This window comes from Lepisma saccharinum, chromosome 3, assembly GCF_977018435.1.
Source record: "Lepisma saccharinum chromosome 3, izLepSacc3.1, whole genome shotgun sequence".
Classification (NCBI taxonomy): domain Eukaryota; kingdom Metazoa; phylum Arthropoda; class Insecta; order Zygentoma; family Lepismatidae; genus Lepisma; species Lepisma saccharinum.
The window spans coordinates 45538139-45562063 of record NC_139231.1 but is presented as its reverse complement, the minus strand read 5'-3'; the positions used below and the strand labels follow the sequence as shown (position 1 = coordinate 45562063).

Genomic DNA, 23925 nt, shown 5'->3' with positions numbered 1-23925 from the left:
TGGAAGTGGAAAATAAAGAAAACAAAAGATAATATATTCTACCAGCTTTGACACTCCAAAATAAATAGCCTACTTTCAGTGGAGTGCCCAAGGAGGGGTTTGTGGGGGTCATAACCCAATACCTTTGGCCTAGTATTCCATAAACAATTACGTCAAAGGCAGGATAATGTGGCAAAAACAGGGCTGTATACTAAAAAAAGTATATGTAACCCCCCTCCCCTCCCTTTCTAAATTCCTGGGCATGCCACTGCCTATCTTAAGCTGCATGTACTGCTACATTGATAAAAATATGGGGGAAGCTCAGTTTTGGAGCTGACAACACCAACTGGTCGTGGGTACCTAATAAAGCAAACCTTTTGCAATGAGATTTCGCAGATTTTCAATTGTCATACCTTGTAATTTCAATTTATGGTAAGTCAAGTATTAAAACCTTATGTTACTATATTTTCTGAGCCTTTATTTAACCCAAATTTAAAAAAGAAAAAGAAGAGACTTCATTATTCTAAGTATGGAATGTAGTGTAACCTTACTTTGCAACGTCAGAAATTAGGTGACATACGTTACCTCATATTGACCAAAATGAGTTGAATCTAAAAGTTGAGATTTTTACTGTGAATTAGGTTCATGAAGGGCTTCCTATGTGCCAAATTTCAGAATTTTTAAAAGGGACCCATCTGAGATATTTAACCCCGAAAACTGTCAAAATTCAATGAATGGCCATGTTTGAGACCATGCTGTAAAAAAGAGGTGCATTTCTAAGCACGGATATTTTATTTACAGACACCTGCAGGTAGGTCTACACATGAAAAAAAATCAAGCCTTAGACTAAACCCCTTCATTAAGAAAGTCGGGCTTAAAAATGCAATTTTTTAACTATTGTTACCCCATTTTCCACCATAATTTTCATACTTACAATGCAATTTCAAGCAAAACATACCTGAATATCATAGGAAGAATACTTCATTAGCTACAAAATGCATTTTGTTTCAGGTCTCTAGCTCTAATGGTTTTTGAGATACAAGGTTTCTGAAAAGTGCTAAATCAGCAAAAAAAATCCATGCGCCATGTTGGAAAAATGGCTGCCCCAGGAGAACTAAAGACAATATTTTCTTTCGAACATTGGTTTTGATATCTAGAAACATGTACAAATATATGCACTAAAAATGTTTTTTTTCTAAAATGGTCATGCAACCACCATTGGATGGTTTGGCATGGAATGACCCAAATGTAAGAAATAGACATTATGTAAAAAAGTGCGAAATAAATGATATATACAGAGTGTCCGAAAAGTCACGCAACCCGGTGTTTACGACAGTATAACGGAATAGCGAAACGGAATGAGAAGAAATGCTTTCCGCCAAGAGAATGCCCTGTATATTGGGAAAATTTAGAGAGACAAACATATGTAAGAACATGCATGTTTTAATAACAAATAAGCAAAGTGTTGCCAAAGGCGGAAAAAAAATATTTGCAAATCGTGTATATTGATGCACAGAACTCACTGAGGTAAATTATTGCAACATTTCACAATACCAACGAACAACTTGGATGGCCATCTAATGAATTTGACAGAAAAAGAACTTTGACGAAGTTTCAAAAACATTGCAGAAGGGAATAAATGGCCTGTTCCAAAAATCGATGTTTTCACAATATTACGAGGGACACTGGCAACACTGTTGGTGTCACGTGTCACTAACAGACGTGTTTCACCTCAGGCTATCACACTAAGGCACTTTTAACGACGAAGGAGAAAGTTGGTTATTCTCGAACATATGCAATAAATTACATACACCTTGCAACCCTGAAATGTGGTTTCAATTGGATAGGTATGTCAACAGCCAAAATTCCAGGCATTGGTCGACAGAAAACCCACATCAGTTGCATGAACTACCCTTGCACTCTCCGAAAATCGGTGTATGGTGTGGAATATCACGACGTCGTATTGTGGGACCGTTATTCTTTGGGACAACAGTGGATACTGCTGTGTACGGGGATCTCATAATGCAATCCGTTGCTCTCCTGGAAAAAGACGAACGTGATGTTTGGCTACAACAAGATGGAGCAACTTGCCATACATCTAATGAATCTCTTCCTATGCTGAGAGAATTTTTTGGTGATCGTCTAATATCCAAGGATTTATGGCCCAGTCGCTCGCCCGATTTAACATCTGGAGATTTTTTTTCTGTGGGGTTACTTAAAGGGGAAAGTATACCAAACGAGACCCAGAACATTGGAGGAGCTGAAACGAAACATTACACAGGAAATTAATAATATCGGTGCTGCAACCCTCAGAAAGGTATCTGAGAACATGATCAAGGGAACCAACTTATGTATCCAAGAAAATGATGGACACTTCAAACATTTGCTTTAATTTGTAGGGATACCCACCTTTCAGGGTTGCAAGGTGTATGTAATTTATTGCATATGTTCGAGAATAACCAACTTTCTCCTTTGTCGTTAAAAGTGCCTTAGTGTGATAGCCTGAGGTGAAACACGTCTGTTAGTGACACGTGACACAAACAGTGTTGCCAGTGTCCCTCGTAATATTGTGAAAACATCGATTTTTGGAACAGGCCATTTATTCCCTTCTGCAATGTTTTTGAAACTTCGTCAAAGTTCTTTTTCTGTCAAATTCATTAGATGGCCATCCAAGTTGTTCGTTGGTATTGTGAAATGTTGCAATAATTTACCTCGGTGAGTTCTGTGCATCAATATACACGATTTGCAAATATTTTTTTTCCGCCTTTGGCAACACTTTGCTTATTTGTTATTAAAACATGCATGTTCTTACATATGTTTGTCTCTCTAAATTTTCCCAATATACAGGGCATTCTCTTGGCGGAAAGCGTTTCTTCTCATTCCGTTTCGCTATTCCGTTATACGGTCGTAAACACCGGGTTGCGTGACTTTTCGGACACTCTGTAGGTGTCACCCCTATAGTAAAGTAGTACCAGTTAGGCAAACAGAAAATTAAATTGGAAAGGAGAAACCCACTCGCGCGTCATCTTGTAAAACTACCGTGTGGTTGCTACACTAACAGGGGGTTACATAATCCAACACGCAAAACATTTGATTCACGTAGTCGACGGTAATGGTGGCAAGAGCTATCGTGCATCGGAGATACATTAATGTCAAAAAATACATGATTTACCGGCCGAATAAGTTCAACGAAGGGAGAAAACACTTCCACGAGCTTCCAAAAGTCTACAGAAACTCAGTTCCGTAAGTAGTTTCTCCTGTAAATTTGAAGAAATGTGTTTTCACTATACCACGGGATGCTCACGTAAGCTACTTTTTAAAATCATAATTTATACATACCTAATACTTAGCGAAGCTGTTAACTGTGCTTACTAGTTTCTCCAGGCTTCGAACTTACGCCCACAATCGTTTCTAGTATGCTAAGGCTCTTCCTAATACTCCTATAAAATTTGCAAAAAATCATTTTAAACATTCAGTAGTGTAATTTTTCTCGTGTGTACTTTTTACTTGTATTGTAGAATTATTTCTTGCTGGTTGCAGTTTTCACATCCATGTCAACATTCTCTTAGAATACTGGAAGTGTTTTTTAAATGTTTTTCCTAAAAGGACAAAGACTATCTTCAAATAATAAAAAAAAATCACCGGAGAAACAGATTTGAATGTATGGTATGCTTCTTCGTTTAGTGTGGAAGAACACTGGAGGAAATTAAATAATAAGAATGGCAATATGGACTCACTATGGAGTTTACTTTACACAAGTGGGGTAAGCCACCCCTTTGAAATTTAATCTAACAGAAGTGTTCAAGAATTTTTGTAGAAAGGAGAATGACTGTGAATTATTATATTTGGGATCATTAATTAAAATTTGACAACTTCATTTACAATAATAATAATATATTAATATATATATATAATAATGTAATACATTGCCTGTTTCGCAGTTAAATTATTATGTTCCAACAATGTAATATTATTCACAAGATTCGTTGTGTAACTAGTCCTTTATTATTTTGTTAAATTCATTCCATTGTTATAATTGCATTATTCAGATTGAAGGGAGCGTATCTTCTCCTGTAATGTAACAGCAAAAGTTGTGTTTATGTGCTTGTAAAAACTGTAAACACAAAGTAAAATATTTCGGAAACTTTACCATTAAAATTATTACATCAAGTAGAACATTTTCATCTTCTAGTTGGTTGTATTTTTTGTGACTATTAAAAATATACATATGGGTCATTCCACGAAAATAATAAAATGAATTAATGTGAAAATTAATATGGTTTTTAATTACATTAAGGTTTAGATGTTTGTGAATGCATATAATTTGCACATTTCACCAATAAAAGTTGCTAGCATGTGCAGCCTATATGCTTCACTGGCAAATGAAGTCAAAATTTGCTACATTTTTAAAGTGTCACACATGTAATGCACTTTTGTTAATGCTTTTCATGCATTGAGCCTATGTCATCATACTCAAGTTTGTTAGCAGCCACCATAAAGTACTTCATATTTCTATGAAATAAGTTCATTATGAATATTTTGATCCAATTCTTGTCTAGAACCATACATTTTGTGTGTAAAATGTCACACACGTAACGCTGGAATGCCCCATATTCTTGGTGAATGAACACCGAACACATTTTGCAATTTGAATTTTGATCTAGGTCTAGCAGATTTGTCATTAAGTAATAATTTACATTAAATAATTATGAATTAGTAATTTGTTCATGATGTTTTTGTCATGATATTTGTGCATACAATTTTTTTCAGGTTAACCATGGCATTTTTTGCTATATCTGGAATGGATATATTAAATGCTTTGGATGTTTTAGAAGATACAAAGCAAGACATAATAGACTGGATTTACAGATTACAGATAGAACCAAGTGATGTAGGTTCGTAACAATTTTAAGTTTATTTCTAAAATATATATTAAAATATATCCAAACCTTTTTTTCCTTAGCATATCTCAAGGTCGGATAATGCATCCACTATTGGGTGATACTCATTCATATATAACAGAGGGATAATTATTCCATAATCATGGGCATTGCAAGGGAAGTCCCTGTGGAATGTAAAATAAGACTTCCTTAAAAAGAAATGAACCTCTTAATATTGCACATTTTTCCATAGGTCAAGATAGATAGATAGGCTTATAGATAGTATGCTTATTAAAATGGGAATTTTTATTATGTGCAATAAGAGTGAAGTTTCCAAATCAAACTTTAAATTATATTCAACCCAGTAACACAGACCACTAAATTTATGGAAATTCAGTCAGTTTTAAAACCTTATTTAATTTTTTTTACTAGAAATTTGAGTTTTAATAATTATAATAGGGTTCTTACTGGCATCGAAATCCTGGAAAAGTTAGGGACATAAATATTTGTTTCTTGACAGTATTGGAAACTCAAAACACATTTAATTTCTTCCTCGTAACTGGTTTCTTTTGTGGAAATATTTCACATAAAAATGTTCTTTTTCACTATTTACTTTCTACAGTATTCAACAATGAAGCCACAATACTTTTTTTATTTGCATGTTAAAGTATCATCTGGTAATCTGGAAAGTTATTTAAATGTATCAGGAAAAGGCAGGGAATTTTATTTTGCGGAGTGAATGGGACCTTGTGATAATTGGAAACACATGACTTGCAATTTTATTTTTCAGAATATAATGAAAGTTGGAAGAGATGTGGATTCCAAGGTTCAAGTACAATAATCTTCACGGAGGAGAACTGTGGCGAGAGTGTAAACATAGACAACCCCTATGCATGCAGTCATCTAGCTATGACATACACTGGTCTGGCTTCTCTTGTCATTCTTGGTGATGATCTGAGCAGAATTAATAGAGACGCTATCATTACTGGGGTGAGAGCATTGCAGCAGGAAGATGGAAGGTTTGTGCACAAAATATCCTTATTTTATGCTGTGTGTGTGTTGCTTTAAGGTGAATGGAGAATACTGAACTGTATAATCTAAATTCATTCCTTGGTATTATTAGAATAATTTGATCTGGAGGACTTCAGTGAGCAGGTCAAACAGCATGCATGGGAGAGGATACAAAGGATCATTGCTAGGAAACCTGATGGTAAGAGACCTATAGGAAGGCCAAGATGAAGATGGGATAATGGTATTAAGGTAGCCATGAAGGAAATTGTTAAGGATGGTCAATTGGATTGGTCTTGTCCAGATTAGGGACAGATGGAAGATGCATGTTGCTGCTGCTATAAACCTTCAGGTTTAGGAATGCCAGAGAATCAGTGAGGCTGAGTGTGTGGTGTGTTTCTCATATTTTGTGTTGCATTTTTTGGGGGCTAATTCCAATGATGAGTGTCATCCTACCAGAATGGTACAGTGTCATGTACAATGGAAACGTTTTATTCTTTAATTTTACTAGTAGTGTTGAATTTTATGTCTGTTATTGATATCTGGAAAAGTTTCATATTGGCATATACCTAGAAGTAATGAAAATATGACAGTTACCTCTTAAAAATTCTTTGCACCATGGTACGTATGAATGTAACAGTGAGTGTGTGTGATTTGTGACATAAACAGGCATAGCAAGAAATGAATCTTGGTTGGAAAGAGTTTGTGAAAAGAGAGCAATGTTTTAAGTGATCAAGGAAGGAAAAAGAAATGAGAGGAACACTTGCTCAGAAGGAACTCATCATCATCCTTCGCCGTTTCCTGCCTCTAGCTGGGTTGGCATAGATGTCAAGCCTCTCCATTTTTTCCTGGTCTTCCATGTCTCGTCTCTTTCCACAGTGTTTCAATCTTGTCCTCTTCTGCTCTTGCAATCTGCTCTTTCCACCGACATTTTGGTCTCCCCCTTGGCCTTATTCCCACTCCTTGTGCATTGTAAGCTCTTACTGGTCTTTCTGCATGTGTCCGAACAATCTCATCTGTGCCTGATCTATCCTGTCCTGAAACTTCACCACCCCCACTGTATGTTGGATCTCCTCATTCCTTATTCTATCCCTTCTAGTCTTCCCCAATATACTCCTTAAAATTTTCATCTCCACTGCCTGCATCTTTCTTTTCTCTCTCTCTGTCATTGTCCAAGTCTCTGCCCCATACTTAATTCCAGCCACTACACACCAATCACTCCTGCTCCTAGTATCATTTCCACTGGCACCTCATCTACTCCAGGTGCTCTACCTCTCTTCATTCTCTTCAGTGCTTCCTCCACTTCTTTCCATGTGATATTCGTTTTTTCCTTCCTGTTTTCTTTTTCCTTCACTTCTTCATGTTCATTTCCTGTTTTCATGTTCAGCAATTTCTCGAAATGATTTCTCCACATTGTCCTTATTTCTTCATCCTCTTCTACAACGTTTCCCCTTTCATCCCTTAGCTTACACCTGTCTCCTCGTTCTCTTCTCCTCTCACTAATCCATACAATACTTTCTTGTATCCATCTAGACACTTTGGCCCATTCTTCTATCCAAATTCTTCTTTCCTCCTTTACTATTGTTCTTGCCTCTTTCTTCTTTTCCACACACTCGTTTTGTGCATTTTGTGATTTAACTTTAAACCATTTTCTAAATGTATCAATTTTTTTGCACTGCCTCTCTAGTTCTTTCATTCCATCATGGTGTTTATTTCTTCTTTCTTATCTTGCTTGTCCTTCCACATACCTTTTCGGCTGCCTCTACTAATTCTGTTTTAAATCTTATCCATTCTGTTTCTTCTCCTTTGGGTTCATTTCTTGGCACTTTAGTATGCAATATTTCTTGATATTTTTCTTTTATCATCCACATCTCCTATTAGTAGCCTGTGGTTACTGGGTATTACTTTAATGTTGTTCATTATCATGTTTACTTCCTTGTTTACCAATATATAATCTATTACAGACTTTTGTTCATTATTCCAACTATATCTTGTGATATGTTTTTGGGCCTGTCACAGCCTACACCTGGGTGGTGGGGCTGCCACCTGTGGGTTCTCAGGTACACCCTTATTTTCTGTCGGGGTTCCAACTCCCCTAGCCTTTCTGGATCCCTCCAGGCCCACGAGGCAGTGGGTCAAACACTTTCATGGCAGTGTTTATTCTCCAGGACACAAGGCTGTCGATGGGCATCTGTGATATTTGCTGAGCATGCTCATGCCACTGGACACCCTGCACACCCTGATAGCCTTGCCGCCTTGGTCCGGGACTGCTTATTTGGGTTTCCCCGTATTCCCAGCTTCCCCTCATATCTAAGGGAGGTTTCACTATCCACCACCTGTGACCCATCCAGTAGTTCCAGAAGGAACTACCTGCTACAAAATGCATGGGAAGGAATGGTTAGTGGATAGGAGTTTGCAGAAGTGCAAATTCAAAAACCTGGATGTTTCAGTGAAAACTTCCCAATTGGGCAGAGATCAATGAATGAGTGAAGAAATATTTGTAAATTTGGGGATGTGTATTGTGGCCAGTAAAGGCTTATTGGTAAAATTATTTTACTGCTGTAATATATTTTTAAGTAGGTTGTAATTTTGTGAAAAGTTCTTTCATTTTGTTTTTATTTTTATGAATTCACATGTCTACAGGGTGGCTACTTGCCAGGAATTCCTTGAATTCTGTGAATTATGCATGACGTATTGGCTCCAGGAATAGTGCATGAATTTTTCTCTCTAGACGCGAGAAATTGCAACTTTTATTAGACAGGCAGAAGATGATTGCAAGATAAGATATCTTGAAGTTTATTAGGTAATTTGTAGTTTGAAATTCTTATATAATTTACAATTTCTCGTAAATTAGTATATTGTGTAACATTTGTTACTTGTATTTGTAGATGTATTTCGAGTCTAAATATGCGAAATGGCGAACGTAAACTCCGCACTTTAAGTTAAATAAATATGTGCACTGTTAATTGAATTGAATTAGAATTTTTGGATACATTGGAATCACACAGATAGATTCTTCATATTGTTAATATATTTGTGTGTGTATGTGGCTGGGTGGTTGGAGACTGTAATATGCAAAGTTGAAATAGAGAAACATCTGCTTGTACCCTTGAATTTTTGGGAAGTTCACTGTGAAAACTGGAAATTATACTTGAATGTTATCATGGTCCTAGAGTGGCCACCCTGATCTATATTGTAAGGTACATGTATATGCCTAAATACTAGTGTGCTGCATCAAGGCCTTTTTGCTCGATTGTCTAATAGTTCACACGGATGACGCCAAATGGCTTACGGAATGGACAGTTTCTTCACTCGAGTGAATAACGCTCGAACATTCAAGCAATCAGTATTCGCTCGAAACCCAGTAGTTCACGTGTAACAGTAATTTTTCTGTAGTATTGGCCCTTCAAACATGGATCGTGAAGTGAAAGACACAGTGAAATTGAAACTGAAGTGAACATAGTTGCCATCTTCATGTTAAAATGTAATTCAGTCCATCTTTACAACACACAGCAATACATGAAAATGAATAGATAATTATGGGCTGAAACTACCAGGATGGATTTTTACACATATATTTGTACGATTATTGTCTCATTAAAATGATATTTGTTATTCTATATATTCGAGCGAATTACGCTCGAGCGTGGGAGATTCGATCCAGTATTTTCGAGCGAAAGTGGTCCAATGCAGTACTAAATACACATTTTTTTTTCAAAGCATCATATGGTTATGTTGTACACATTAATTATAGAGGTTACTTTTTTTTTCAATGAACACTCACAATTTTGTATCAGATCTGTAGAATATCAGTAAATTTTGTATTGGCAACAAGTTCATATTGTTTTTCTTGTATTCCTTTTCTGGAATTACAATTATTTTCGTCGTAATATTTTCTTCCCAAATTTTAAGATAATACGTTTAGTACAGTCTGGTTTACACCCCAATTGGAAGGCCTGTGTTGCTGCAGCCATGAACCTTCGGGTTTAAGAAGGCTAGGGAGTTAGTTAGTAGTTCTCCTGAAATGTTGCAACGAAAAACTGTTTTCTTATGCTTGTAATACCCGTAAACTACAGGAAAATAAGTTCATATTGGTCCAGTGTTATTAATGTCATATGTGTTTCATTTTTCTCCTACAGTTTTTGTGCAACTCTTTCCGGTAGTGAGAACGACATGCGTTTTGTGTACTGTGCTGCATGCATTTGTTACATGCTTCAGGATTGGTCAGGAATGGATGTGGAGAAAGCAACGCAGTACATATTAGATTGCATGGTAAGTACTCATTATGAAAGAATGACATTTGTATTATTTCTTCTCTGAACGTTGATGACTAGGGCTTAGAAATGGACATTTCCACTTGACTTGAAAAATGTTTTAAATCCATTCATTTTACAGATAATGATACAAACCTGAGATGTGCAAAATATCTCAGCGATATTTGTTTTGGTTCTCGAGAAACACGCCTTCAAACACTGCTGAAATTCACCTCCTACGTCACGGATTTGAAAACGTCCTCTGCACAGAAACGAGGTCCTCTGATGTCTTCACTTAGACATGGGTGCAGGCAGGGCTTCTGCTCATCCCATCAACTTAGCTCATGCTGCGGAAGCGACAGCAAAGTCACTTGTTACTGTGTAGAACAAGTATGAAGATGAATGACTACAAGCAGTATTCGAAGTCGGGGTGAAGGAGGACACCCCCCCCCCTCCCACACACACACACACACTACCACCACCACCACCAACAAGCACATGTTGCTACTCCTTGAAGTCCTCGCTTTGACGTGGTTCTATCCTGCAATAAAACGTAACTAGGGAGCATACTCGATTTCTCCTAAAACTGCCCTAATGTAATCTCGATTTCTAAACGATCCCTTATTAAATGTAATTCTCTACTTTTCCTTTGGCTTCTATTATTTAGCAGCTCTGTTACTACGACTTAACTTCGATATACAACAGATAGTAATTCAGCACGATTCTGGAGCTCTCTAGCAATTACAGTATTCAGTGTAGATCCAAAAGCAATTAAGAGGCAACTGAGGACGAGATTTCCTCACGCGGACTATTTGAACATGTGATCGGTAAATCTGTTGCCTGAGCACGTCCTTTGGTAGCGGTGATTCTGATGAAAAACTCTGATTTTGATATTGTGCCGGCCTAATGCAATGTCAGCAGAGTTTTTCCAACTCCGCTAAAGGTCGCTGGCGTAATTAGCTTTTAAGAAGCTCTTTTCCAATGCTTCAGAAGGACTCTTTTTATAACATGATTAGCTTATTTATTTATGACGCCTGGGTCCTGCGGCGCGATACACTGTTTCTTATTTCTTGAGCAGAGACCATATTTGCTTTACTGTTTCACTTTGATATAGATATAGGATTTTGGGGCTGAGGCTATGAAGGCTGGCTGCTTCTTTGTTTTTCTAAATGTAACAAAATGTAGTATAGAATTCAGGGAGGAATGACGTCTAGTAGTTTGTTAACACACTGGATTTGGATCAGGTCTGTTGTAGGTTCGATGTGTTTTATTACATTGTAAGAAACATTTTCTTCCTTCTAATATATGTTTGTTACAAGCAAGGTAACAGGTTTCTTGTAAATTTTCTCTTCATCAGATTTTTATTTATTTGTAACTTAAAGATTATCATCAATATTACAGTGATAGCAGCAATTGCAGGAATTGAATAAAACAACAAAAAATGTAGTAAAGTAAAGTTAACGACTGAGCTACCGTATCTCCACAATGCTTTTAAAATGTAGTAATACAATATATCATGTCAGTAAGGTTTACAATATAACAGTTGGGCTGAAAAGTTCGTAGGCTAACATAGTAAAAAATATTTTTTTGACAAAATTCGATTTTATTATTCAATATAGTTGCTGTTCGTGTTTTTGATGTTTTATTCACTACCACGAGTACTACAAATAACAAATATATTATGGTATATATCGCAATGCACACCGCAGCTGCTTTTGCATAAAACGTCCGAGCAGCAACACTGTTTGCGCGCTCTCGCCTGACTGGTGCCACGTTCTTACTGGCGTGTGTATAAAGAAAACAAATGCATGTTGCTATGCGCGAAAGCGCTATGTTCTTGATGTGACATTTCAATGAAAATAACACATGAATATCATACAGTTGCCTTCGAGGGCGATACAACGATTATAGCGGTCATACAATTTTTCGATGCCATTTTTATAGTACGATTTCTCTTTAGCCTCAAAATAGGCCTCAGTTTCGGCGATTACCTCTTTATCAGTGCTAAATTTCTTTCCAGCGAGCATTCTTTTAAGGTCTGCAAACAGGAAAAAGTCACTGGGGGCCAGATCTGGAGAATATGGTGGATGGGGAAGCAATTCGTAGTCTAATTCATATAATTTTGCCATCGTTTTCATTGATTTGTGACACGGTGCATTGTCTTGATGAAACAGCACTTTTTTCTTCTTCAAATGGGGCCGTTTTTTCGTGATTTCATCCTTTAAACACTCCAACAACGCTATGTAATAATCGCTGTTGATGGTCTGGCCCTTTTTGAGGTAATCGATGAATATAATACCATGCGCATCCCAGAATACTGATGCCATAACCTTGCCAGCCGACTGTTGCGTCTTTCCACGCTTTGGATTCGGTTCATCACGTGCAGTCCACTCGGCTGACTGTCGATTGGACTCTGGAGTGTAGTTATGGAGCCATGTTTCATCCATTGTAATATATCGACGGAAAAATTTGTGTTTATTACGGTTGAATATCGCTAAACATTGCTCCGAATCATCAAAACGTTGTTGCTTTTGATCGATTGCGTACAATCACCCGATTGTTTTAAATTAAGGGATCGTAGATAGGCTATGTGAAGCCTGATATTCGAAGTTATTTGGCTGCGAGAGGTGTATCGTAAGAGGGGGTATAACTCTGAAAAGCTACGTCTACACTTAACCAAGGAAGGGGGCTAGCCCCGTGAAATAAGAACAACACTCACGATTAACTTTAAACACTACAATTGACTGGTCTGGCAAGGGTGTGAGAGAATGAAAGACAAGGATAGAGGAACGTTCGTTACCTGTAGATCTCGAAGTGATGATCGACTGGCTGGTTCGTTGATGAAACTCTCCTGAAATAAAACTCCTTTCCGATAGCGTACTAGTCCTCGTTGTAACTCCTTTTGTAATGTTCGGTAACAACTATTCACGCCATAACTTCCTTAATTCAACAACTTGTATAATTCCGAGGCACCGAGTGTGCACGCGATAGATTTCAGATACCAACTGGGGCGAGAAATATTCTCTCGAGCTATTTAAACGAAATTCGAACTTCGGCAGTTGAGAGGACGCGTCTCTCAATAACGGTGCTTTCAGCGTAAAGCTGTGTTTGCAGTATCTTCCTGCGATTCCGGAAGAATTCGTATCAGCGGATTTTTACATCCGTTGAAGATCGCAGGTGGCGTTTGCTTGAAAGAAGCTCTTTCCAGCTTCTTTCATACTCGGGCCCTTTTTATGAAATGATTAGACTATCGGACTATGGTGCCCGGGGTCCCGGATTCGAGTCATGCCTTCGGCATGATACGACACACCTGCCTGGGGCAAAAAATTAGGTTCACGCAGGGAAGTTAATTTTTTGTAACGCGAGCCCGGCCATACCAGTCAACTCTAGAAGATAATTTATTTACACCAACCCAAAAAATTACTATTATACAAGGGTAGGTGTAAGGAAAAATAAATTTTACACACAACCAAAAATCATGCACTTAATCTTAACATGCTGGATTATAAACAACATTGATGGCACGCGTACTACGCGGGTTCAGCTGATGCTGACTCGCCATTTCTCATGGTGTCACCGTAGCGGTGTTTATAACTGTATACACGGAGCACACGCAAACCACTGTAGCACACGGAAGAGAGAAGAAAATGTATCTTTGCTTCCTGGGCAAGGTCAGTTCCATTGCATATAGGTCAGGAAACGCGGAGTATGTTTATACACTTTCAAATGTTTAAATAAGTTATTAAAAAAAAACTTGGGAAGCAGCACCCAAGAAAAAAAAAATTGCCATGCAATATATACAGCAGGATCAACCTGAAGGGTTCACAAGTACAAACTTCCAAATTGCGATATGATATATATATACATGGGGCGTTCCGCCCCCAAACTATTGTCTGTTTAATTAATACACATAATTTGAGAAAAAGAAGATAATAACAGTAGTGGCAGAAATTTAGGTCGAAAATAATTTAAGTCTTTCTGCCGGTCTGAAAAAAAAACTGATTCCCAATGTTACACTTCGAGTTTGTGTTTTTGCCATATAGTCAGAGGGAAACAGAAAAAAAGACACTTAGGTAGCGTTCTTGATGGCGAGCGTTCATTGCTAACGGAGATCGGCGAAATGTTCTTGAAGATCCGACGACGAGAGTCGAACCAGGAATACACGGAGCACACGAATCGACGCGGACACACGCATTTGTATACACGACGCGACACACGCACAGATGAGATATACCGGAAACTGGAAACAAGTTTATCCAATGAGTCCGAAAAACGTCACCGAAAGGCTATTCCTGGACGAAGGAGAACACACTGGCAGTTTGTGCGAGGGAAAAAGTTCTGACTCGCGAACAGTGGGAGTCAGAAGGAATAGACACGCGAAAACGGCACTGGTAGAGCGTCCATTTTCACGTATTACGGTGATTGGACCCAAACACACGACACGCGCGATGTATGTTGGGCAAGCCTGGAACCGGTGTGGAACCCACGAACATGTGGGGGGGGGGGGACACTGTCGACTGCAGACTGGGTGCTTTCCTGGGGGTTAAGGGTGAGCACTGGACGACGCACTTGGAGGTGAGATGAGGTGCGGAGATGGGGTACTGGCGCCAAATAGTGAAGACTCGACGAGGGGGAGGGGGTCATCTTGAAAATCCTAGAATGGCGAATGGACGGCGGCTGCAACGTGAATCACTGAAGTGTGACGAGGGCACTGGGGCGTTGCTGGTCACGAAACTGATGACTCGGGGGGGGGGGGGGGATCTGGTTAGTAATGGTCATCCCCCATGATAAAAGCTGACGGGGGGTCGGAGGAACTCTGCTCTCCAAACTGATGAATTCTGAAGGGGGAGCTGGTGATAGCTGTCCATCAACACTGATGACTTCTATAAGGCGCTGATCACTAATTATTATGAGTCGTTGGGGGTTGGGGCGCACTGCTGTAGACGAACCACTTATGGTGATCGCGGGTCGCAAGAATAACGGGTGCTTGCGTCTCAAGAACGTGATGATCATGAAGATGAAAAGTCCAGGGGGGGATGATGCACTTCTGAAAGGTGCTGATCACAAAGATGAAAAGTCTGGGGGGTGGAGTGTACTGCTGCACTCGAACAACGTCTGGTGATCACGCGTCGCAAGAATGGTAGTTGCAGTAGGGAGGGGGCGCACTTTTGTCCTGGAGGGGATGAACTTCTGGAAGATGTTGATCCGGAACATGATGATTCCTGGGGATGCTGGATGCATCTGTTGTGATCTCTGCCTCAAACTGCAGCAACAGTCCGTGCTGGGCTGAGACGAACGGTGCGAAAAGGTAGGGTAAGGGGCAGCTGATAAATGAACAGGAAAACCAGACCAGATCGTTTAAAAAAAAAAGGTAGGGGTGCAAACTGAAACGTTGCTTCTTGAATATATCCAAAATGTCGCGATTGGAGCGAAAATATAGAAAATGTGAAAAAAAATTGCAATAAAACACAAGGTATATGGGGGGGTTAAGTTTAAAAGTTATTCTTTAAAATATGCAATTGCAAAAGCAAAGCACTAGCCCAAAGGTTATTCGTTAAGATGGGGACGTGTTACCGTGGCGAGAACGATAATAGTAATAATAATAAAAATAATAAATTGATAAAGGACGTTATTTTCTCGCAGGTGGTGACGATCATGAGACAAATGAAATGTCCCGTCCTCTGAGGTCAACGTTGACAGCATTGGAGGGAGCAAAGTAATTACTTTACTGTACAAGGGGTAATAAATTGACAAAAAAACAAAGATGGCATAAATACGAATAAAAGTGTGGTTCGAAAATGAATAAAAAACACAAGGGCAATAAGGTATTGCATATGTTCCTTCACGACAGCGTGAATGGTATGGTAATAAGATTGCGTTACGATTAGGCAAAGGTATCGGTTCAAGCGACGATTTATTTCGAGAATGTAACCGATTGTAGGTCCTAGTACGGGCGAGCGTACGCAATAAACGAAAGAAAATGTAATTAATGTTCATCAGATGATCCCCCTGAAAAAAAATTATTAGGGAATAAATTTCTGTAACGTTGTTCTAAAACGCGAGAATTTATTGTGGCTGAATTGAAAGCATAAGCGTAATATATGAATTACAGGTATTAAATTAAATGTGCCGAGAATTAAAATAAGGAAAATGATTGGCTGCTTGCCACGAGAAGGGAGTGTGGAAGTTATAAATAACTGAAACATAATTGAAACTGTACCGCTGAAAGGCGGATATTATCGTCGTGGTTAGCGAAGGTAACCGTTTTCTGAATGCCGCTGAAAAGATTAACCCAAACGCCAATTCCCTGGAATTAACGCAATAAAACTCGGAAGGAAAATGGCTGAGCACTGTAGGACCCCGTACCTTTTTTATTAATAACCCTTAAAAAAGTGTCACTTATCAAGTGAATAAACAGTGTTCAAATGTCAATGGGTTACATCGATAGGCTGACGTAAACGTTAGAATGTAATGTTCGAAGTAAAGCACCATTCATCGAAACGAAATTTTAAAAACGGAAATGGAATATCCGCTTCCATGAATTTTTATGTAAGTTAATAAAAAAACTCTGTTCTAAGAAAGTGAACGGATAGAAAATTGTGCCCTTGTTTGCGGCTAACAATTATTATGGAACCTTACATAGGAGGGTACAGAATACAGGTCGTCGTGCAGGATTCTCGGCTCTGGCAAAGTAATTTGAGTTCTGTCTTTTCTGAATTCCTCGGCGGAACGTGATTTTCCCAGGTGCATGCGAGGTCCGAAGTCCTAAAGCTACTGGCGACGTTTCATTTGTAACTCGTCTTGAGCGAATTTTTCGTTCTTGTTCTCGTTACCTGTAGATCTCGAAGTGACGATCGACTCGCTGGTTCGTTGATGAAACTCTCCTGAAATAAAACTCCTTTCCGATAGCGTACTAGTCCTCGTTGTAACTCCTTTTGTAATGTTCGGTAACAACTATTCACGCCATAACTTCCTTAATTCAACAACTTGTATAATTCCGAGGCACCGAGTGTGCACGCGATAGATTTCAGATACCAACTGGGGCGAGAAATATTCTCTCGAGCTATTTAAACGAAATTCGAACTTCGGCAGTTGAGAGGACGCGTCTCTCAATAACGGTGCTTTCAGCGTAAAGCTGTGTTTGCAGTATCTTCCTGCGATTCCGGAAGAATTCGTATCAGCGGATTTTTACATCCGTTGAAGATCGCAGGTGGCGTTTGCTTGAAAGAAGCTCTTTCCAGCTTCTTTCATACTCGGGCCCTTTTTATGAAATGATTAGACTATCAGACTATGGTGCCCGGGGTCCCGGATTCGAGTCATGCCTTCGGCATGATACGACACACCTGCCTGGGGCAAAAAATTAGGTTCACGCAGGGAAGTTAATTTTTTGTAACGCGAGCCCGGCCATACCAGTCAACTCTAGAAGATAATTTATTTACACCAACCCAAAAAATTACTATTATACAAGGGTAGGTGTAAGGAAAAATAAATTTTACACACAACCAAAAATCATGCACTTAAATCTTAACATGCTGGATTATAAACAACATTGATGGCACGCGTACTACGCGGGTTCAGCTGATGCTGACTCGCCATTTCTCATGGTGTCACCGTAGCGGTGTTTATAACTGTATACACGGAGCACACGCAAACCACTGTAGCACACAGAAGAGAGAAGAAAATGTATCTTTGCTTCCTGGGCAAGGTCAGTTCCATTGCATATAGGTCAGGAAACGCGGAGTATGTTTATACACTTTCAAATGTTTAAATAAGTTATTAAAAAAAAACTTGGGAAGCAGCACCCAAGAAAAAAAAAATTGCCATGCAATATATACAGCAGGATCAACCTGAAGGGTTCACAAGTACAAACTTCCAAATTGCGATATGATATATATACATGGGGCGTTCCGCCCCCAAACTATTGTCTGTTTAATTAATACACATAATTTGAGAAAAAGAAGATAATAACAGTAGTGGCAGAAATTTAGGTCGAAAATAATTTAAGTCTTTCTGCCGGTCTGAAAAAAAAACTGATTCCCAATGTTACACTTCGAGTTTGTGTTTTTGCCATATAGTCAGAGGGAAACAGAAAAAAAGACACTTAGGTAGCGTTCTTGATGGCGAGCGTTCATTGCTAACGGAGATCGGCGAAATGTTCTTGAAGATCCGACGACGAGAGTCGAACCAGGAATACACGGAGCACACGAATCGACGCGGACACACGCATTTGTATACACGACGCGACACACGCACAGATGAGATATACCGGAAACTGGAAACAAGTTTATCCAATGAGTCCGAAAAACGTCACCGAAAGGCTATTCCTGGACGAAGGAGAACACACTGGCAGTTTGTGCGAGGGAAAAAGTTCTGACTCGCGAACAGTGGGAGTCAGAAGGAATAGACACGCGAAAACGGCACTGGTAGAGCGTCCATTTTCACGTATTACGGTGATTGGACCCAAACACACGACACGCGCGATGTATGTTGGGCAAGCCTGGAACCGGTGTGGAACCCACGAACATTGGGGGGGGGGGGGGGGGTGACACTGTCGACTGCAGACTGGGTGCTTTCCTGGGGGTTAAGGGTGAGCACTGGACGACGCACTTGGAGGTGAGATGAGGTGCGGAGATGGGGTACTGGCGCCAAATAGTGAAGACTCGACGAGGGGGAGGGGGTCGTCTTGAAAATCCTAGAATGGCGAATGGACGGCGGATGCAACGTGAATCACTGAAGTGTGACGAGGGCACTGGGGCGTTGCTGGTCACGAAACTGATGACTCGGGGGGGGGGGGGATCTGGTAAGTAATGGTCATCCCCCATGATAAAAGCTGACGGGGGGTCGGAGGAACTCTGCTCTCCAAACTGATGAATTCTGAAGGGGGAGCTGGTGATAGCTGTCCATCAACACTGATGACTTCTATAAGGCGCTGATCACTAATTATTATGAGTCGTTGGGGATTGGGGCGCACTGCTGTAGACGAACCACTTATGGTGATCGCGGGTCGCAAGAATAACGGGTGCTTGCGTCTCAAGAACGTGATGATCACGAAGATGAAAAGTCCAGGGGGGATGATGCACTTCTGGAAGGTGCTGATCACAAAGATGAAAAGTCTGGGGGGTGGAGTGTACTGCTGCACTCGAACAACGTCTGGTGATCACGCGTCGCAAGAATGGTAGTTGCAGTAGGGAGGGGGCGCACTTTTGTCCTGGAGGGGATGAACTTCTGGAAGATGTTGATCCGGAACATGATGATTCCTGGGGATGCTGGATGCATCTGTTGTGATCTCTGCCTCAAACTGCAGCAACAGTCCGTGCTGGGCTGAGACGAACGGTGCGAAAAGGTAGGGTAAGGGGCAGCTGAAAAATGAACAGGAAAACCAGACCAGATCGTTTAAAAAAAAAAGGTAGGGGTGCAAACTGAAACGTTGCTTCTTGAATATATCCAAAATGTCGCGATTGGAGCGAAAATATAGAAAATGTGAAAAAAAATTGCAATAAAACACAAGGTATATGGGGGGGTTAAGTTTAAAAGTTATTCTTTAAAATATGCAATTGCAAAAGCAAAGCACTAGCCCAAAAGGTTATTCGTTAAGATGGGGACGTGTTACCGTGGCGAGAACGATAATAGTAATAATAATAAAAATAATAAATTGATAAAGGACGTTATTTTCTCGCAGGTGGTGACGATCATGAGACAAATGAAATGTCCCGTCCTCTGAGGTCAACGTTGACAGCATTGGAGGGAGCAAAGTAATTACTTTACTGTACAAGGGGTAATAAATTGACAAAAAAACAAAGATGGCATAAATACGAATAAAAGTGTGGTTCGAAAATGAATAAAAAACACAAGGGCAATAAGGTATTGCATATGTTCCTTCACGACAGCGTGAATGGTATGGTAATAAGATTGCGTTACGATTAGGCAAAGGTATCGGTTCAAGCGACGATTTATTTCGAGAATGTAACCGATTGTAGGTCCTAGTACGGGCGAGCGTACGCAATAAACGAAAGAAAATGTAATTAATGTTCATCAGATGATCCCCCTGAAAAAAAATTATTAGGGAATAAATTTCTGTAACGTTGTTCTAAAACGCGAGAATTTATTGTGGCTGAATTGAAAGCATAAGCGTAATATATGAATTACAGGTATTAAATTAAATGTGCCGAGAATTAAAATAAGGAAAATGATTGGCTGCTTGCCACGAGAAGGGAGTGTGGAAGTTATAAATAACTGAAACATAATTGAAACTGTACCGCTGAAAGGCGGATATTATCGTCGTGGTTAGCGAAGGTAACCGTTTTCTGAATGCCGCTGAAAAGATTAACCCAAACGCCAATTCCCTGGAATTAACGCAATAAAACTCGGAAGGAAAATGGCTGAGCACTGTAGGACCCCGTACCTTTTTTATTAATAACCCTTAAAAAAGTGTCACTTATCAAGTGAATAAACAGTGTTCAAATGTCAATGGGTTACATCGATAGGCTGACGTAAACGTTAGAATGTAATGTTCGAAGTAAAGCACCATTCATCGAAACGAAATTTTAAAAACGGAAATGGAATATCCGCTTCCATGAATTTTTATGTAAGTTAATAAAAAAACTCTGTTCTAAGAAAGTGAACGGATAGAAAATTGTGCCCTTGTTTGCGGCTAACAATTATTATGGAACCTTACATAGGAGGGTACAGAATACAGGTCGTCGTGCAGGATTCTCGGCTCTGGCAAAGTAATTTGAGTTCTGTCTTTTCTGAATTCCTCGGCGGAACGTGATTTTCCCAGGTGCATGCGAGGTCCGAAGTCCTAAAGCTACTGGCGACGTTTCATTTGTAACTCGTCTTGAGCGAATTTTTCGTTCTTGTTCTCGTTACCTGTAGATCTCGAAGTGACGATCGACTCGCTGGTTCGTTGATGAAACTCTCCTGAAATAAAACTCCTTTCCGATAGCGTACTAGTCCTCGTTGTAACTCCTTTTGTAATGTTCGGTAACAACTATTCACGCCATAACTTCCTTAATTCAACAACTTGTATAATTCCGAGGCACCGAGTGTGCACGCGATAGATTTCAGATACCAACTGGGGCGAGAAATATTCTCTCGAGCTATTTAAACGAAATTCGAACTTCGGCAGTTGAGAGGACGCGTCTCTCAATAACGGTGCTTTCAGCGTAAAGCTGTGTTTGCAGTATCTTCCTGCGATTCCGGAAGAATTCGTATCAGCGGATTTTTACATCCGTTGAAGATCGCAGGTGGCGTTTGCTTGAAAGAAGCTCTTTCCAGCTTCTTTCATACTCGGGCCCTTTTTATGAAATGATTAGACTATCGGACTATGGTGCCCGGGGTCCCGGATTCGAGTCATGCCTTCGGCATGATACGACACACCTGCCTGGGGCAAAAAATTAGGTTCACGCAGGGAAGTTAATTTTTTGTAACGCGAGCCCGGCCATACCAGTCAACTCTAGAAGATAATTTATTTACACCAACCCAAAAAATTACTATTATACAAGGGTAGGTGTAAGGAAAAATAAATTTTACACACAACCAAAAATCATGCACTTAAATCTTAACATGCTGGATTATAAACAACATTGATGGCACGCGTACTACGCGGGTTCAGCTGATGCTGACTCGCCATTTCTCATGGTGTCACCGTAGCGGTGTTTATAACTGTATACACGGAGCACACGCAAACCACTGTAGCACACAGAAGAGAGAAGAAAATGTATCTTTGCTTCCTGGGCAAGGTCAGTTCCATTGCATATAGGTCAGGAAACGCGGAGTATGTTTATACACTTTCAAATGTTTAAATAAGTTATTAAAAAAAAACTTGGGAAGCAGCACCCAAGAAAAAAAAAATTGCCATGCAATATATACAGCAGGATCAACCTGAAGGGTTCACAAGTACAAACTTCCAAATTGCGATATGATATATATACATGGGGCGTTCCGCCCCCAAACTATTGTCTGTTTAATTAATACACATAATTTGAGAAAAAGAAGATAATAACTGTAGTGGCAGAAATTTAGGTCGAAAATAATTTAAGTCTTTCTGCCGGTCTGAAAAAAAAACTGATTCCCAATGTTACACTTCGAGTTTGTGTTTTTGCCATATAGTCAGAGGGAAACAGAAAAAAAGACACTTAGGTAGCGTTCTTGATGGCGAGCGTTCATTGCTAACGGAGATCGGCGAAATGTTCTTGAAGATCCGACGACGAGAGTCGAACCAGGAATACACGGAGCACACGAATCGACGCGGACACACGCATTTGTATACACGACGCGACACACGCACAGATGAGATATACCGGAAACTGGAAACAAGTTTATCCAATGAGTCCGAAAAACGTCACCGAAAGGCTATTCCTGGACGAAGGAGAACACACTGGCAGTTTGTGCGAGGGAAAAAGTTCTGACTCGCGAACAGTGGGAGTCAGAAGGAATAGACACGCGAAAACGGCACTGGTAGAGCGTCCATTTTCACGTATTACGGTGATTGGACCCAAACACACGACACGCGCGATGTATGTTGGGCAAGCCTGGAACCGGTGTGGAACCCACGAACATTGGGGGGGGGGGGGGGGGTGACACTGTCGACTGCAGACTGGGTGCTTTCCTGGGGGTTAAGGGTGAGCACTGGACGACGCACTTGGAGGTGAGATGAGGTGCGGAGATGGGGTACTGGCGCCAAATAGTGAAGACTCGACGAGGGGGAGGGGGTCGTCTTGAAAATCCTAGAATGGCGAATGGACGGCGGATGCAACGTGAATCACTGAAGTGTGACGAGGGCACTGGGGCGTTGCTGGTCACGAAACTGATGACTCGGGGGGGGGGGGGGGATCTGGTAAGTAATGGTCATCCCCGTGATAAAAGCTGACGGGGGGTCGGAGGAACTCTGCTCTCCAAACTGATGAATTCTGAAGGGGGAGCTGGTGATAGCTGTCCATCAACACTGATGACTTCTATAAGGCGCTGATCACTAATTATTATGAGTCGTTGGGGGTTGGGGCGCACTGCTGTAGACGAACCACTTATGGTGATCGCGGGTCGCAAGAATAACGGGTGCTTGCGTCTCAAGAACGTGATGATCACGAAGATGAAAAGTCCAGGGGGGATGATGCACTTCTGGAAGGTGCTGATCACAAAGATGAAAAGTCTGGGGGGTGGAGTGTACTGCTGCACTCGAACAACGTCTGGTGATCACGCGTCGCAAGAATGGTAGTTGCAGTAGGGAGGGGGCGCACTTTTGTCCTGGAGGGGATGAACTTCTGGAAGATGTTGATCCGGAACATGATGATTCCTGGGGATGCTGGATGCATCTGTTGTGATCTCTGCCTCAAACTGCAGCAACAGTCCGTGCTGGGCTGAGACGAACGGTGCGAAAAGGTAGGGTAAGGGGCAGCTGAAAAATGAACAGGAAAACCAGACCAGATCGTTTAAAAAAAAAAGGTAGGGGTGCAAACTGAAACGTTGCTTCTTGAATATATCCAAAATGTCGCGATTGGAGCGAAAATATAGAAAATGTGAAAAAAAATTGCAATAAAACACAAGGTATATGGGGGGGTTAAGTTTAAAAGTTATTCTTTAAAATATGCAATTGCAAAAGCAAAGCACTAGCCCAAAGGTTATTCGTTAAGATGGGGACGTGTTACCGTGGCGAGAACGATAATAGTAATAATAATAAAAATAATAAATTGATAAAGGACGTTATTTTCTCGCAGGTGGTGACGATCATGAGACAAATGAAATGTCCCGTCCTCTGAGGTCAACGTTGACAGCATTGGAGGGAGCAAAGTAATTACTTTACTGTA

The 23925-nt window shown here is 40.3% G+C and overlaps 1 protein-coding gene across 1 annotated transcript in view; it reads left to right on the top strand.

Annotated features, from left to right (window-relative positions):
• betaggt-I (geranylgeranyl transferase type-1 subunit beta) overlaps positions 1-23925 on the top strand; it is a 75577-nt gene that overhangs the window by 3841 nt on the left and 47811 nt on the right. The window contains exons 2-4 of the mRNA XM_083118497.1: positions 4750-4874; positions 5650-5878; positions 10007-10139. Of these exons, the coding sequence (XP_082974623.1) occupies positions 4750-4874; positions 5650-5878; positions 10007-10139 (487 nt within the window). The remainder of the gene's footprint in view (positions 1-4749; positions 4875-5649; positions 5879-10006; positions 10140-23925) is intronic.